Source organism: Andrographis paniculata, unplaced genomic scaffold, assembly GCF_009805555.1.
Source record: "Andrographis paniculata isolate CXL003 unplaced genomic scaffold, ASM980555v1 Contig36END, whole genome shotgun sequence".
Taxonomy (NCBI): Eukaryota; Viridiplantae; Streptophyta; class Magnoliopsida; order Lamiales; family Acanthaceae; genus Andrographis; species Andrographis paniculata.
The window spans coordinates 251106-268537 of NW_026137569.1; the positions used below are offsets into that span (position 1 = coordinate 251106).

General features: G+C 37.1%; 1 protein-coding gene and 2 long non-coding RNA genes across 16 annotated transcripts; 2 read left to right on the forward strand and 1 right to left on the reverse strand.

Annotated features, from left to right (window-relative positions):
• Nucleotides 1–943: 943 nt before the first annotated feature.
• LOC127249870 (lysine-specific demethylase JMJ18-like) lies at nt 944–7799 on the forward strand. 4 transcript variants are annotated; one of them, XM_051272923.1, is made up of 13 exons: nt 944–1111; nt 1975–2045; nt 3085–3221; nt 3634–3705; nt 4017–4094; nt 4164–4664; nt 4752–4976; nt 5114–5275; nt 5554–5922; nt 6067–6628; nt 6703–6806; nt 6877–7074; nt 7193–7799. In XM_051272923.1, exons 3-13 carry the CDS (start codon nt 3210–3212, stop codon nt 7436–7438), a joined length of 2529 nt encoding a protein of 842 aa, XP_051128880.1. In that variant the 5' UTR covers nt 944–1111; nt 1975–2045; nt 3085–3209; the 3' UTR covers nt 7439–7799. The 4 variants fall into 4 exon arrangements, with proteins under 4 accessions (XP_051128880.1, XP_051128877.1, XP_051128879.1 ...); XM_051272920.1 differs by having other exon boundaries at nt 1975–2033; XM_051272922.1 differs by lacking the exon at nt 944–1111 and adding an exon at nt 1341–1660.
• A 475-nt stretch (nt 7800–8274) lies between these two features.
• LOC127249750 (uncharacterized) lies at nt 8275–12938 on the forward strand. Of its 8 annotated transcripts, XR_007838473.1 has the most exons (7): nt 8275–8665; nt 8788–8961; nt 9612–9788; nt 10300–10404; nt 11127–11283; nt 11521–11813; nt 11911–11925. It is a non-coding gene; the product is annotated as an uncharacterized LOC127249750 (long non-coding RNA). The 8 variants fall into 8 exon arrangements; XR_007838475.1 differs by having other exon boundaries at nt 8283–8665; nt 10300–10367; nt 11232–11283; nt 11521–12938; XR_007838470.1 differs by lacking the exons at nt 11521–11813; nt 11911–11925 and having other exon boundaries at nt 8283–8665; nt 11127–11476.
• A 259-nt stretch (nt 12939–13197) lies between these two features.
• On the reverse strand, nt 13198–17198 carry LOC127249751 (uncharacterized). 4 transcript variants are annotated; one of them, XR_007838481.1, is made up of 6 exons: nt 17050–17198; nt 16485–16827; nt 15374–15493; nt 14614–14720; nt 14247–14389; nt 13198–14112 (listed from the first exon to the last, which is right to left on the reverse strand). It is a non-coding gene; the product is annotated as an uncharacterized LOC127249751 (long non-coding RNA). The 4 variants fall into 4 exon arrangements; XR_007838480.1 differs by having other exon boundaries at nt 14608–14720; XR_007838479.1 differs by having other exon boundaries at nt 14604–14720.
• Nucleotides 17199–17432: the final 234 nt, after the last annotated feature.

Sequence of the window (17432 nt, forward strand, 5' to 3'; positions counted from 1 at the left end):
ACAAGGATAACGAGGACCCTTTAATTCATAAATACAATATTTTACCTGAGTTATTATTAATAAATTATAATATTATTTTATTAATTTTTATCTAAGTAATACTGTTGGTGTTTTAAACAATAAAAATTAATAATATAAATAAAAAAATATAATTATTTATTTATAATTAACTTAAATTAATTTTTGTAAAAAATGAGAGATTTTAAATATATATAAATATTTATTTATTGAAGAGATAGAAATAAAAGAATTTTAATAAAATAATACTTTAAATAATATAAAATATAAAAAATCAAATATTATTATAACAAATAAATAAAAAAAAAAAAATTATTGTGAGTGTAATCCATGTCAAACATATTTTATTTAAATAGTAAGCTATTTAAATGTTAGTATATATTTTGATCTGTTGTTTGTTTTTATCCATAATCCCAATCACCAATCAAGTACATCTTAAATATGTGAATAGATTTGGATTCAAATCTTGAGATCAGTTTGGAATCTTATGAATAGATAACAATATATGATCGAATTAGATCGTATCGATGATAATTTGACGATTATCAAAACATGTATGATCACATGATATTCGATCATCTAATGTTGTGATAAAAAGGGACCCCTTTTTGTGCGGCTCTGAATCCAAAAAGAGATTAACAGCAGAATACATACATTATTCTTTTGAGCACATAATTTGAAGAAGTAACCAAGGCAAGGCAGAGATCGCCACAACTTGTCTTCTCTTCTCCCTAAAAATACAACCACATCGCAAAGGTGAAACTTTTGGGCCTTTCTTTTTAATCATTTAAAACAAGAGGCGTGTCCTGGACATGTAACTGACTTGTTGAATCTCTCCCTCCCTCTCTCTCTCTCTCTCTCTCTCTGCAGAGAAGCTATAAATAAGGGACTTTGTTGGGCAAAGAAGCAAACAAAAACAGTACACAGCTTTGGGACAACCACTGACATTGCCCCCGGATTTGCATCCCGAAACCTCTTTTAATTATATATATATATATATATATATATAGCATCCCTTTCACTCAGATTCTCATTACTCCTTATGTTTACTGATGATATCGGTTGGGGATGGATCTGATCATTGATGGATGTGGTGAGGGGACTGAGTCTCACCTTAAATCTCTATCTTGTTCTTATTTTACGTTCTGGGTTGGGTTGTTTCTAACTTCTTTCCTAGTTGCTCTACAAGTCGTCTTCTTCTTTCCTTCTTATTCAACCAAATACAATTTACTACTATTATCTAATTATTATATATTGTTTCCTTAATTCCCAAGAAGGGTTCGTCTCCTTTTTTTTTTTTTTTTATCTTTTACCGCAATTATGCATTAAAGCTACAGATTCATGGGCGGATTTGGAAATTCTTTGGCTGTCATTGGGGCAACCGTATTGTGTGTTTGTCAGCATCAAAGAAGTGAATAATATATATATATATATAATAGTTATTAGTATTAATTATAATATTCCTGCCTTCCCCCTTCCATTCCCTTCTGCATAAAAACAAGTCCTCCTTTTCTTTGCCTTTCATGAATAAATTCGCCTGCCAATTTCTTGTGTGGTGTTTATGAGGTTTTCCTTTTTTACTCTGTCAACGTCGTTTAGCGTTGCGCCACATTTTGATTTCTTTGCCCTAATTGTGCTGCAGGTACTCTCATGTTAAGATTTGTTGGGATTGTCTCCAATATATTTTTATTTTTATTTTTTGGGAAATTGTCTTTTAGCTTTTAGGGTTTGGATGGATTGTCGCAATTGCTATTTATGAGGCGGTGGGATGTGATTTGTGACGGTTTTGTGGGAGTTTTCATGCGGTGTTCCATTAAGAAAACCAGATGATTTTTGCATTGACAATTTCAGTTGTCTTCTATCTCCGGGAAATTGTGTTGCTAAGTTTTGGGAATTTTCTAGGGCTTGAGTTTACTTTGTTGATTAGATTATTGAAGAGTTCTCTTTTGTTTGCAGGCTTTCAACAGAGTAGAGTAGGTTTGGCGATTATCTCCCTTCTCTAATTAGCTGCGCAGGTTATTCCTAGAGTTAATTTCCATTCCTTCATATTATATCATTGTGTTTATCCATCTTATTGATAAACTGCTTCCATTGCATGTGCAGATCAGATCTGATAACTCTACTTCCTGTTTGTCTTTACTTATTAATTCTCATCTCATCCTTTTGTTACCTCATTAACAGCACTTTTATCCATTGTTAATTGCTCTGTAATCTTTGGATTGAATGATGACATGTGTATAATTTTTTGTAAGCAATTCTGTGAGATTTCAGGAATAAAAATAGTCTACTATTATTTGCTCTTCTGCTGCATGAGCTTCCCTGTTTTAAGCTTAATTCAATAAGCTGTAGCCTGTTTATTGCTAATAATCCTCTTCGTCTTTTTTTTTGGCACGTGTAATTGACAAAAAAGGAGATGATTAGTTCGTTCTTGTTAGTTTCCAACTTTCTTTGCTGTCTTTAATTTCCACGTGGCTTATAAAGCATATATCTCTGCCATGTACGATGGCTAAACATATAAAGAAAGTTTACAATATCGAATGCCATAGATTGATTTTGGTAACGTGTTACTTGTGGTATGTTATGATCTCAAATGGCATATCTTCATTTTGTCCTGATGTTCCAGAACCCTTGTTTCATACTTTTCATCGTGCCATTTGACAAGGGTTCACCACTTAGCACTGATTGTTTGTCTTGTTTATGTATTCGGTCATCACTACTCACACAATTCTCGTGGGACTTAAATGAAGTAAAACATAAATTTTATTATGTTTTTTTTTCCTTCTTCAAGTTCAGGCTGTCCAGACTTGAAAATCTTTTACAACTGTATTCATTATCTCACAAAATATTAATCAATAATGATTTGTCATCCTCCGATACGCATTATATTCTTCACTATTTTGCTTCTAGGAATATTATGGCATACTCATTTTAGTTTGCGGCCTCCACACCAACTATTCTTTCTTTTCTTTGCTCTTCACTTATGTATCAACCAAATTGTCATAAACACTGTATCATCATGGAAGTTGTTCAGATTTTAATCTCATATTATATTGATTGTCTCATCAGGACCTGTGCAATTGAGACTTCTGTGGAAAGATCCTACATTAAGTATTCCTCCTATATTGAAGGTTAAACCACCTATCAGTAATTATCAACCTTAGATATACACTTCAACATATGACTGAGCAGTCATGAAAATGAAGGTTTGTATCCTAATCCTTTATGTACTGAATTTCTTTTGTTTCGTTTGATCCTCAGCTCTGTAATTTATTCGATAATACCCTCTAGTATGAGGACTCTTATAATAATTCAAGAGACACGATTCTAGGGCATGTCAGTATGCTGTGAAACCAGAAAACCATCTGGTATCTCCATAATAATCTACTCTTGGAGCTTGCTTTATTGGTGCTATATTTTTGTAAGGAGATTCTGTCAAGTGACTTTAGTGGATATTAATGTACCATGAGCCATCAATTAGTAGTTAGATCCTGAACCATAATGTCAGGCTTCTAAAGTTGTGGCAACCTTTTGGTTTTGTATGTTGGATCACGTGTATATTTTACATAGCCTTGATTTCTGCTACAGTGGTAAAGTACTAATGCTACTTTGTTGCAGGATCATCCTTCCAGGGATATACCAAAAAATGATGACAGCCATGAAAATCCAGGCAGTCCTCGACACCGACAGGTGCATCATGTGTTGCTATTACCACAATATTTTTGAGTTGTGTTGGTTGAGCGTATGTAATTTGTTGCAGCTTTACCTGTAGAAATTGATGTTTAGAATGTTATTGATAAATGTTTGTTTTATTCGCATTTAAATTTTCCTTGTACTGTTTAGTTCATTTACTTGACACGATATCTAGTATTCAGTCTTTAGTTTCTGTACTTATTTGTAATGCCTTAGCAGGTTCTTTTTCATTATCAAAACCGTGATTTCATATCTATTTATTTATATTTCAACTTACTTCTCTGCTTTGTTACTTGCTGTTGGAAAAGGTATCAGCGAGATGGGTTCCTGATGAAGCTTGTAAGCCACTTGTTGAAGATGCTCCAGTCTTCTATCCAACTGCAAAGGTCTGTATGTTGTTAAAATAGAGAAGTTTCTTTTCCAGGTTGTTGAGCTAATGGAATATTTTGCTGCAGGAGTTTGAAGACACCATTCAATATATAGCAAGCATAAGGTGCAAAGCTGAGTCATATGGAATTTGCAAAATTGTACCTCCTCCATCATGGACTCCACCGTGTTTGCTAAAAGATAAGCATGTTTGGGAGACTACTAAATTTTCTACACGAATTCAACAAGTAGACCTCCTTCAGAACAGGGAGCCAATGAGGAAAAAATATCGAAAGAGAAAACGACGAAGGCACTTTAATTCTAGGAGGAGGAAGCGATCTCGCCCTGAAAGCACTGAATCTAATACTGGTGACAGTGAAGAAAAATTTGGTTTTCAGACAGGATCTGACTTTACCCTGCAGGAATTTCAAAGGTTTGCTGATGAGTTTAAAGAACAATACTTTGGATTAAAGGACAAAACACAAGAATATTCTGTTGGGGTTGGACAAGATATGAGGATGCTGCCCTCAATTGAACAGATTGAGGGAGAGTATTGGCGGATTATAGAGCAGCCTACTGATGAAGTTGAGGTGAGACTTGAGAACACTTGTTTTGATCATTTATTGCCCTCTGTTTTTCGATTTGTATGCAAGTATGAAAGTGACTTATATGAACAGGTATACTATGGAGCTGATTTGGAAACTGGAATGCTAGGAAGTGGGTTCCCAAAGAAGTCAACATCATTGCCAGATTCTAAGAGTGATCAATACGCTGCATCAGGCTGGAATTTGAATAACTTTGCACGCCTATCTGGTTCTGTTTTGAACTTTGAAGAGTGTGACATCTCTGGGGTAGTTGTGCCATGGCTTTATATTGGAATGTGTTTTTCATCCTTTTGTTGGGTAAGTTATTTCTGAACATACAGACCTTATCAACTGTTATGCTAAGTTTCCTCAATATTTTGTATACATAATATAAATATATAAATTTACATAATGCTTGGATATGAATTATGATACCTTTGATGTGTATTGTAAAGCATGTCGAAGACCATCATCTCTATTCACTGAACTATCTACATTGGGGAGATCCAAAAGTTTGGTATGGAGTTCCTGGTAGTCATGCCTGTGCGTTGGAGAATGCAATGAGGAAACACTTGCCTGATCTATTTGAAGAACAACCTGATTTACTAAATGAGTTGGTAAGATGCATGTGATATATCAGTGAACTTGCTTGTTATTGGTGATCCGATGCAAAATCTTAAATTAGGCTTCTCTAATGAGTTGCTTGTGATTTGTTCCATGAGTAGGTTGTTTATCCATAAGCTATTTTTTTATGAATGATAGACTTTAGTTTAGATTTTGTATAAGATTATATGCGGAGTCACTTTGCTTAGTAGCCTCAACTGTATTTCTTATCCAACTCCCCCCTTAATCGGCATGTAACATACAAACATGACCATCGACTCATTTGTGACAGGTCACTCAGTTGTCTCCTTCAGTTTTGAAGTCTGAAGGTGTACCAGTGTATCGAGCAGTACAGAATTCTGGGGAGTTTATTCTTACCTTTCCAAGAGCCTATCATGCTGGATTCAACAGTGGCTTCAATTGTGCCGAGGCAGTAAATGTGGCCCCTATTGATTGGCTACGACATGGACAGAGTGCAGTTGAACTCTACAGTGCACAGTGTCGCAAGACATCATTGTCGCATGATAAGTTGCTTTTGACTGCAGCGAGAAAAGCTGTCCATGCTCTTTGCCAGATCTCTGTTCTCAAGAAAGAGAGTTTAGAAAATTTAAGATGGAAAAGTTTCTGTGGAAAGAATGGGATGCTTACTCAGGCAGTCAAGGTCTGTGATGGATGTCTCTGTGCCCTTAGGAAGTTTTAAATGCATGTTTGTGAATGATAATATTTATAGTTTGTTTTGTCTGCATCTACAATAGCATATTCTTGTAGATCAGTCATTGATTCATTTTTCTGGTTTAATTTTCAGACAAGGGTTCATTTGGAGGAGAAAAGAATTCAGCATCTCCCTGGAAACACAGAATTTCAGAAGATTGATAAGCATGTTGATCTTAATGCAGAGAGAGAATGCTTCTCTTGCTTTTATGATTTACATTTATTCGCCGCTTATTGCGACTGTTCCTCGGATAAGTTTGCATGTCTCAAACATGCAAATCTCACCTGCGGCTGTGACCCAGACAGCAGGCATGTTCTTCTTCGCTACACCATTGATGAGTTGAACACATTGATCAAGGCATTGGAAGGGCAGTCGGATGCTTTAGAAGCATGGGTATACAAGGATTTTGACCATCCTTTAAATTCCAAAAAAATCATTTCTGGCCAACACAAGTTGTTTGGGGTCGATCTGTCTACTCCAAGTATCCAACTCAAGCCTTCATTGAAAAGAGAAAACTTAGACTATCTACTTGGCGACACTCCCAAGGCTGATTCAGATTCTAAAGTCGGAGCCAGATTTCTTGTTGAAATTGTAAGTTTGGGATCTGTTATTCATGGAAGGCTATGGTGCAACAAGGATGCTATATTTCCCAAAGGTGTGCAAAGTTAAATCTCAAACTGTTTGTCTGCTGTAAGCATTAAGAGTTTAACACATTAATCACTTCTGCAGGTTACAAAAGCCGCGTAAAGTTCTTCAACATTTGCAACCCATTGATACAGAGTAGCTATACTTCAGAAATCATGGATGGTGGGCTCCTTGGTCCCTTATTCAAGGTAAGTGTCACATACATAATGAAGCTGTTTGTCAGAAAACCTCCTCTGACATAAAGTTATACTTCCTCAGGTTAGTCTTGAGGGGCATCAGCAAGAGAGCTTTGTGCATCTCTCCGCAGTGGAATGCTGGGAAATGGTGTTGAAGAGACTTAATCAGGAGATTACTGCACTGGCATCTGTTGGAAAGCAAGGCCTGCCTCCGTTGCAATCTTCAAGTTCCATCAACGGCCTTGAAATGTTTGGATTTCTTTCTTCGACAATTAGCCAGGTAAAATGGCAACTGTTTCATTTCCAAGTAGTTCCTGTTTAATAACCACACCCACAAATGTGACTCATTTTAACTCAATCCAATTCCTCAAAAGCTCCCTACATGTTTCTTTTTTCAGGCAATCGAAGCTCTTGATCCACATCACAAATGCTCAGTATATTGGGACCATAAACTCCTTGTGAAGAAAACATCAAGCTCCCACAACAGTGTGCGTGGGGAAAAGAGTTGCTTGGAGGTGATATCCGATGGAGGTGAAACTGCTGCTAGTAGTTTTGGGACGGGTTTGGGCGTGCAGGAGGGCCATAAGTTAATGGTAGGCAGGGGTAATACTTTATCAATGCAAAAGACAGTTGAAGGAAACTAGAATTGGAATAATGCACAGTAGGATGAATAATTGGCAAAGGAGGAGGAGGAGGAGGAGGAGGAGGAGGAGGAGGAGGAGGAGGAGGAGGAGAAGCAAAGAAAATTGATTTAGCTACTGACAGAGACAGAGAATAGCAAATACCAAAACATAGGGAGAGATAGAGAGAACTTCCAATCCATTCCAAACCATTCTTTCAAGAGTAATGAGTATTTTGTAGGGGGTGGATTTGTCATGTGTTCAAATTTGGAAGAGAGGGGATAGAACATGGTGGCTGTTGATGTTTTGAAGGTTTTAGTTTGTACAAATTATAGTACATTTAACATGATTGGCTAAATAAATAATTTTTGGTGGAAACCAATAATTATCAACTTGCAAAAGGAGCTAACTTTCACTTGTATATATATCAGTTTAAACTCATTTTTAGTTTTACGAATATATTTTATAAGATAACATAATTTGAATTGTTGGGCATTATTGTGTGTGTTTTTTTTATTTGATTTGCAAATTTTTTTGGTTTAGTTTAGTTTAATAATAAAATATATATTTTTTAAAAACACATCATCCAAATAATTTAATGGAGATTTGGTGCAAAAGAAATACTTATTTGACTATTAATACAAATATTGAGAAAGGAATTAGATATGATTATTATTATTTTAAATATCTTGACTTGATATTTTATTAAAATATATATTTTTGGAGAACGAATTAAGTTAATAATTTTTTATTTAAACTAAACATCCTCAACTTCTATAATACTAATATATGTATGTTTACACTATATAAAAATATTTTGAATAGTAAATAATTTTTTTGATATTATTGTATACTATAGCTTTCATATGAATTACATCCTTGAACTACTTTAATATCGATGTCGGTCGCTGTTCCTTCATCAAGAGCGGGCGGGAGAGAACGCCGATTCGATTCAGATGCGGCCGCTGCTGGGTTAGAGGCGGCGTCGGCGTTCCGAGTCCATCTTCGGTCTCGTTGTTAAGAATTTTGACGACGAAGATATGGAAATGCAGCGGTGACCGAATCCCAAACCCTAGCCCAAGCTCGAGCCTAACCTAATATTTTTCCGATAAATTATTTCCCTAGTTTCAATCCAATTGTGTTGATAGCCTAATTTCATCCACTTTTCTTGGACTCTCTTCGTCTTCGCCGTGTCTCTGAAACCCTAATCCGAGGGGACGGGGGGTGGGGAGGAATGCTGATGAGGGCTAGGTAGGTCGTGTCCTGTTGGATGATGAAGAGATGGAAATGGCGGGGTCATTCGGCGTTGGTTCGCTTGTCTTTCGTTTTACCATTTAGGTTATCTTTTAACCGTTGCTTGTTGTTATTTGCAGTCCGCACTGACAGGGGAATCCCTTCGCGTTACTAAAGAACCTGCAATGGAGTGTGCTTAGGCTCGACCATCAAACAAGGGGAGATTGAAGCCTTAGTCATTGCAACCGGTGTTCATGCGTTATTTGGCAAGGCTGCCCACTTAGTTGACTATAATCAAGTGAAATTTTCAGAAGGTTAGACTCAATGTAATACATATACATATATATATATATATTTGTTTTCTGAATTACATCTTGTTATGTTCTTTCTTGATCACATTTCAATTCTATTATTGTTTTTTTTTTTTTTTTTTTTTTTTTTTTTTTTTTTTTTAACTGCAATTGTGAATTTTGACTCAATTTTACATCAAAGGTCTTGACTGTGATTGGGAAATTTGCATACACTCTATTGCTGTGAGAATTTGCATTTACCTGTGCTTCTCATTCGGGAATTCCTATTGCAATGGCAACATATTCTGGCACAGTATAACTTTGTGTTTGCTATAGCTTCGGTTAAGTAGTTGGAATGTCTATTTCTGCAGTTTAACAGGTCCTCTTGGTTTTATCTCTTTCTTCCGCCTAATTCATGTCATATATTTTCATGATTTTGTTGCATTCACTTAATATATTATAGGGATATATCCTCTTGGTTTTAATGAAATTGGATTACTAACTATATATATATATATATATTGAAAGGGAGCTTAATAGTATGTTAGTATACACTCTAATTTTAAAATATATTTCATTTATATGGATAATTTTATCTATCTATTTAAATATAATTTAATATAATCTAACTCCATTTAGGTTATTTTTTAACCGTTGCTTGTTGTCATTTGCAGTCCGCACTGACAGGGGAATCCCTTTGCTTTACTAAAGACCCTGCAATGGAGTGTGCTCAGGCTCGGCCATCAAACAAGGGGAGGTTGAATCATTAGTCATTGCAACTGATGTTCATGCCTTATTTGGCAAGGCTGCCCGCTTAGTTGACTATCCTAATCAAGTGAAATTTTCAAAAGGTTAGACTCAATGTAATAAATAGATATATTTGTTTTCTGAATTACATCTTTTTATGTTTCTTTCTTGATCATTTCAATTCTATTATTGTTTTTTCACTGCGATTGGGAATTGTGCATGTACTCACTATTTCCGTGAGAATGGCTGTTGAGATGCTATTTATTTATATTATAGCCTGCGAATTGATCATTTACTTGTGCTTCTCATTGGAGGAATTCCTATTTCAATGACAGCATATTCTGGCACAGTAATATATATATTTTGGTTAACTCTGTGTTTGCTATAGTTCCTTTTGCTGAATTTCTTGTGGATTTATGATTGTGCTAATTGGAGGAGTTAGCAAAATAGCTAGATATGTATGCAGGAGATATAAATATCGGTTTAATATGACTGATGTGCCAAAAGACTTGAAATTTTATATGCTGTTCCTATTACAATAAATGAAATTTAGCTTCAGTTAAGTATTTGTGTACACTGAATGTCTAATTTGAAGCTATTTGTGAAATTTAACAGGTCCACTTGGTTTGTTCATTAATCAGTTATGGTGTCTGTGAACATCTTGTAGAGCAGAAAAACATCTGGTATCTTCACACTGAATGATAAATTTTTTAGTTGCTAGTATGATTTTATCTCTTTCTTCTGCCTGATTTATGTCATTTATTTTCATGATTTTATTGCATTCACTTAATATATCATATATCCTCTTGGTTTTAATGAAATTAGATGATTAAATTTATAAATATATTGAAAAGCAACCTTAATATGTTAGTGTTGACTTCAATTTTAAAATATATTTCAATTAAATAGATGGTTTTGTTATACTATGTAAATATAATTTTATATAATCTAACTCCATCTATAGGATAATATAGGAATTTGTGTCACATAATCTTTGTAATTTACAAGAAGGATTATTCAAAGAAATTTGTTTTCCTAATCTTTAAATATTTTTTTTTATCATATTTTACTTTTTTAAATTTCCGGTTACATTATGTTATTAAGAAATATATTATTTAATATCCAAGTATTATACATATTGCAGATGTATATATATTTTTAATATGAAAAATATACCACCCAGGTGTGTATTCAATTATATCCATTTAATCCCCATTAAATTTAATTTTTGATGTTTGGCGAAGATGTGGACTTAAGGAGAGATTCCATACTAGGTTTAATGAGAATTTGTCATGATGTAATCTATAGCATTCTTTCTGATTGTGAGATTTGTTTATTTGGGGCATCAAGTCAAACTTCTCCCTCCCCATTGGTTATTGATATTTTGTTTATTATGTTTTTTGTTTTGCCAATAGAAAATTTTAATATGTTCTTATTTGCAGTGGAAATGTGCTTACATGCAATTGTAAAATGTTGGTAACATGCAAATATGCTAAGAGTAAACAATGGAGGGCCAAGCCTGAAATTTCTTATTATGGCATCTCTAGATTTGGAGATATTTGCAGGTTTGAAAAACGATCAGATGGCAATAGATATGAGGTTTGTGGTTCTTTAAATAATCATTTCAGTGTTTCATTGGGGCCACATGAGTAGTGAGAAGTTGAGTCCCTGCATTTAGTATGACTGACAAGAAATGTATCCATATCTGGTAGAAAAGGGGTGGTATCATATAATTGAAAGATCCTTTTACTAAGCCAACTGGTGTTGTCTTTTCTTTGCATTCATTTGACATCTCTCTTAAATTTCATCTATTGAACCGAAAAGATCTGGCACTAGGTTTCAGGACAATGGGGGATTGATTTTCTAATTCTATCCGGAGCGTGTATGGTCAGTCCTTGCTAATCCAAGGACAGTGGAAATGTCTTTGACATGGTGGGAAGTAGACTTTGTCTATCCATCTCCTAAAGGCGTGTGGTATGTTGCTTCCCCGGTTTAGTATCAGTGGAAGTGTATTGGACAGATTCAGTGTCTCTACATTACAGAGGGAGCTCACTTCGATTGGCAGCCAGATTGGTTACTGTTCTCTGAGTTGATTTCTTCATAGCTGGGCATTTATAAATTTTATGGAGGTTTGCTTATCTCGAAGTTAACACATAAATGATAACCTAATAAATTGTATGAATTTTACAATCTCAAAACTGAATGTTCTCGCATTTACAATTGAAGTTAATCCATAAGCCTTTACGTTAGCCTATAAAAAGCTTGGCCCAAGCAGAGCATGGAAAAAGATGAGCTACCAAGGCAGCCTGGAGAAAAGATTCCTTGGTTCTGGGCTGACAGCCGACAAGAAAAGGCCCGGCCAATTGGTCTAACAGGCCTCACGTGGTGGTGTGGGCCGCTGCAGACAACCATTGGGCCTGTAAGAAACACTCGATTGGCCATACGGGCTTGGCCAAAAATGATGTTGGGCCGGATGGGCCTTGACCACTACACGTGTGACTGTCAAGCAGGTGGTAGACGGCACGTGCTTCTGTCGGCCTGTTGAATGACGGCTACTGGGCCTGTCGGATGGGCCTTTGATGACATTGTATTGGGCCGTTTGGAATTGAATGAAAACAGTGGGCCAGATGGGCCTTATATTACTTTGTATAGGGCCTTTTGGATATGAATGAAAACAATATTAGGCCTTAACGTATGCACATGGGTTTGTCCGGCTATGGGCACTGTTTGACCACTACACGTGTGACTGTCAAGCTTTGGTATACGGCACGTGCTTTTGTCGGCCTGTTGAGTGACAGCTACTGGGCCTGTCGGATGGGCCCTTGATGGATTTTTATTGGGCCGTTTGGATTTTAATGAAAACAATGTGGGCCAAATGGGCCTTTGATGACTTTATATTGGGCCTGTAGGATATGAATGAAAACAATATTGGGCCGAATAGGCCTGTTTGACCACTACATGTGCGACTGTCAGGCTGCTGGTAGACGGCACGTGCTTCCGTCGGCCCGTTGGGTGACAGCTATAGGGCCTGACGGATGGGCCTTCGAAGACATTGTACTGGGCCGTTTGGATCTGAATGACAATAATTTGGGCCTGCTGGGCTTTTTAAGACTTTGTATTGGGCCTTTCGTTTATGAATGAAAACAATATTGGGCCGAATAGGCCTTAAGAAACGCACATGGGTTTGTCCGGCTATGGGCAAGCAGCATGTGACTGTCTGACTACTACACGTGTGACTGTCTAGCTGGTTGTAGACGGCACGTGCTTTTGTCGGCCGTTGGGTGACAGCTATAGGGCATGACGGATGGGCCTTCGATGATATTGTATTGGACCGTTTGGATCTGAATGAAAATAAAGTGGGCTTTCTGGGCTTTTGAAGACTTTGTATTGGGCCTTTTGGATATTAATGAAATCAATATTGGGCCGGATAGGCCTTAACAAACGCACATGGGTTTGTCCGGCTATGGGCAAGCAGCACGTGACTGTCCGACTACTATACGTGCGACTGTCTAGCTGGTTGTAGACGGCACGTTCTTCTGTCGGCCCGTTGGGTGACAGCTACAGGGCCTGTCGGATAGCCCTTCGATGGCATTTTATTGGGCCGTCTGGATCTGAATGAAAACGTGGGCCCGATGGGCCTTCGATGACTTTGTATTGGGCCTTTGGATATGAATGAAAACAATATTGGGCATAATAAGCCTTAGCAAATGCACATGGCTTTGGCCGGCTATGGGCAAGCAGCACGTGACAGTGTGACCACTACACTTGTGACGGTCATGCTGGTTGTAGACGGCACGTGCTTCTGTCGTCCGTTGGGTAACAACTATAGGGCCCGTCCGATGGGACTTCAATGACATTGTATCTAACCGTTTGCGTTTGAATAAAAAAGATATCGGGCCGGATGGACAATTACAGACGTACATAATTTGTCTGGCTATTGGAGACAGCACGTGACTGTCGGTCATTGGGCATCGACCACCGCACATGTAACTGTTAAGCTCCTGGAAGACGAATTGTTTCTGTCGGCCCACTGGGTGTCACTTGGGTCTGTCAGCCGTTGGGCTAGATTCACTGGGCTTGTTTCACGGGCCTATGATTATATTGTATTAAGCTGCGTAGGCTTGCATGGAACAGTATTGGTCCGAAATGGCAACACGTGCTCATATTGTCTTCTGGGTGACAAGGACTGGGCCTTTCCGACAGCACGTGGCCCTGCTTTGTCGGGACCTAGCGATGGTGGCCCATTTAGTTGTCCTCAGCGGGCATACGTTGTAGCCTGTGTAGCTTATCGGTTAACATCTTGGGCTTTTAACGGGCCTTCGTGGACTACACTGTCCTAATTGTTACAAGCAGACAATCGATGCATTGGGCAGGTTACGACGAATGATCGATCTGATTACCCATCGGGTCAGATGGGAATGAGTTTTCCTGCAAATGATACACTGCGCATTTGAGTTAAAAACGATAAAAAGATTGAACCATCCTACACGCTCCTCCATAAATAATTTAACTAAAACCAAGCAAATAAATTATCAAGAGTTCCCCCCAATTATGAGATATACCTGGCAGCAAGCGGGCAGGCTCTCTGGCGTTATTTACAGGATATCACTCTGACTGGCGCTCAAGCTTTAATTTGCACATTTGGGAATGTCTGAACCCCAGAGAAATCGTCAGCTCGTCTTCCTCTCTGCTTCAAAGCCATTACCTTTCAAGTAAATACAACAAAACAAATTGCAACAATTACTATACAGACTTGACAAACCAACAAGAAACAGACAATAAGCTACAACACATTGGCAACATAAGTGGGCAAATGACCGCAGCAAATTATTTTCACAATCAATGACAGCATAGCTTTATCAATTCAATGCTTCCCGAAACAAATAAGAATCACTTTTAGCTATGGATTTAGTGGAGACCTACAACTACCGGAAGGCAGAAACGACAGAGAAGTCAGCAGTTACCACAAGCACTTGCCAGTCCATTGCCATAACCACCAATCTTAAAATCTTTGCCTTTATGCTGCCAATATTTTCCTACAATTAATAACATATAATTACATAATCTTTTTAATAAATAAAAGGTAACACACATTTGTATCCACATTTTGGCGGAAATACATACAATATATGGTGTCAAAATTGAAAGTATAGTTTATCTAGTGCTAGCAAAAGAATATGCACAAACTACAAAATCCCTTTTCTATCAGGCTATGAGGCATATGTATGGCTAACATGATAATAAATTATGCAATAAAATTCACATTGAACTCAAAGGTAAAATGATAACATCTATCAAATGAAAAGCACAAGAACTAAGATCTTGGCATTTCTTTATTTATGTAACCTTGACCCTAAAAAAGTCATTAATTTTACCAAACCTTGGAATCGGAATGCAAGTTTGATGTGATTTTATCATCCTTTTAAGGTTAGAAAATTCGTTGGCGGGCACTGTATGAATGTATATGATCAACTATTTCACCTCAGAAAATCAAAATGCAAAAGAAAGACCATTAGAACACACCCTTATGGATTATACCAATAGTGCAGTAGAGCGATCAAGCTAAAAATGAGGCACAAACATGGTGTGCTTATAAAACACTAGCCCAAGAATGAAGCAAAGAATGCAAGAACTCATATCATAATTCCCAATAATAATAAAAGTAAAACCATCAGTATCATTAGTGCACCTTGTCCTTGGGGAAAGAAGCTTTGCGCAGCCCCTACAGTGACTGTTCATCAAAAAAGGTGTATTGTTTCTGGAGCTTCGACTTGGCCTTAAAAGCAGAAGAATCCGCATGACCTTAGTGCTTCATGAAATGCAATGACATTATCATCATCATCACAAGTTACCACATAAGTCTTCATAATTGTTTTCCAAATACATTGGATCTAAACAATAGGGATTAACAAATATTTTTCAAAATGTATGGAGCATGTGGTATAACTGATGGATGCATACGATGTTGGCCACAAACCCACATCACATACCATCAGTTCATGATAATTAAGAAGCATGGCAAAGTAAATGAAAGAACCTAGCTAAGATTATTTTGTATCCAGAAGAATTTTTTTCATATCACTACCTAGTGAGATTTCTCCAAAGATATTGCATCGATGACATTATCAGCATCATCACAAGTTACCACACAAGTCTTCAAAGGGTGTGTTTGTTTGGAGGATTGGATTTAAATTTAACTATTCATCCAATTTTTTCCCCCCAAAAACATCAAATTAAACACCTATTTTTTATTTTTTATATTATACTAAAAATCAATTTTACATTCAAAACATCACATCAACACCTATTTATATCACATCATACAACTATTCAAATTCATAAATTTTACTATTCAAATCCCAATCCAAAATCCAAACTCCCAAACAAACACACCCAAAATTGATTTCCAAATACATTGGATCTAAACAATAGGGATTAACAAATGTTTTTCGAAATGTATGGAACATGTGGTATAACTGATGGATGCATACGATGGTGGTCACAAACCCACATCGCAAACATACCAGCAGTTTGCGATAATTAAGAAGCATGGCAAAGTAAATGAAGGAACCTAGCTAAGATTATTTTGTATCCAGAAGAATTTTTTTCATATCACTACCTAGTGAGATTTCTCCAAAGATAATGCATCGATGCCTTAACAAGGGGTCGACATTGTAAGAGATCTTCACAGTTTAACCTTTATGATATATTGATTGAATGTGCAATTGAACATCAACAAGGATTAACCAGCGTTGCTATTGGTAACAGAAAATGAATCAAAATTAGTGCAAGGTACTTACAAAACGTCCGAAGAAGACAAAGACAAAAAGGACGACGAAGGCGAGGAACTAGAATAGAGTGAAGCCGGATAATAAAAAGACGATGACCGTGACATGGCGGTGGGAGACAGAAGAAGAAGAAGGTGAGTCGAGTGCGAGGTCGTGGGAAAAAAGAGAGGCGTGGAATGCATCAGGTTTGGGGGCTAGGGTTAAGAAAATTAACTAGGAACTTGGCTGGCCGGCGGGTGGGATTGCTACACCGCTTTCTGAATCAAGGTCGCCCGTACGTTCCTGGCACAATTTTAACCTTTCCTTCGTTGATTCCAAGAGCATGCCATTGCCAAATCTCCAATCCAAGCGTAAACTGCATCATAGACGTACGAAATACGAAATACGAAAAAATTAAATACAACTCCAGTGCCAAAGAAAGTGGTGAGTATGTGAACTCTTCGTCTGGCAATCGTTATACAAAAGATCGAGTTCAGCACGCAGACAAGTTTATAAACACCCCAATATGGAAGCGAAAACAACGATATCAAATGATCCGATTCAAAACAAGAACTCGAACAAACACACAAACACGCACCTGCGTGCCAATCTAGGTGTAGAGGCCCGGCCACATGACTTTGTAAACTAAAGAACCCTAATTCGCCGGCAGAGAATGCGACTGCAATACGACGGAAGTTGTGCGCGGGAATGAGCATCGAATGCCCTAACCACGGCCATACGGATAAAACAAATACTTATATGGACTTTTTTATATTGGGCCTACTATTCCCCAATCCCCAACTAAATGAGCCCAACACGCTTTACAGCGAAAATGCGACTTTGTAGTATATCATATAGAGGAGGACAACTTGTGTAATTTTACATTAACTCGGCCTACTATATATAGAGGCCATCATCTAAAGAACCAGATGCTAGAGAAGTATTTTTTTTTAAGAGCTCTGCACCTTCCAAGATTTGTGT

Bases quoted from the DNA above. Each gene is read 5' to 3' on its own strand.
- LOC127249870 (XM_051272923.1), top strand. The intron at 4,095-4,163 runs GTCTGTATGTTG...ATTTTGCTGCAG, and splicing joins TCTTCTATCCAACTGCAAAG to GAGTTTGAAGACACCATTCA. The intron at 4,665-4,751 runs GTGAGACTTGAG...TTATATGAACAG, and splicing joins AGCCTACTGATGAAGTTGAG to GTATACTATGGAGCTGATTT.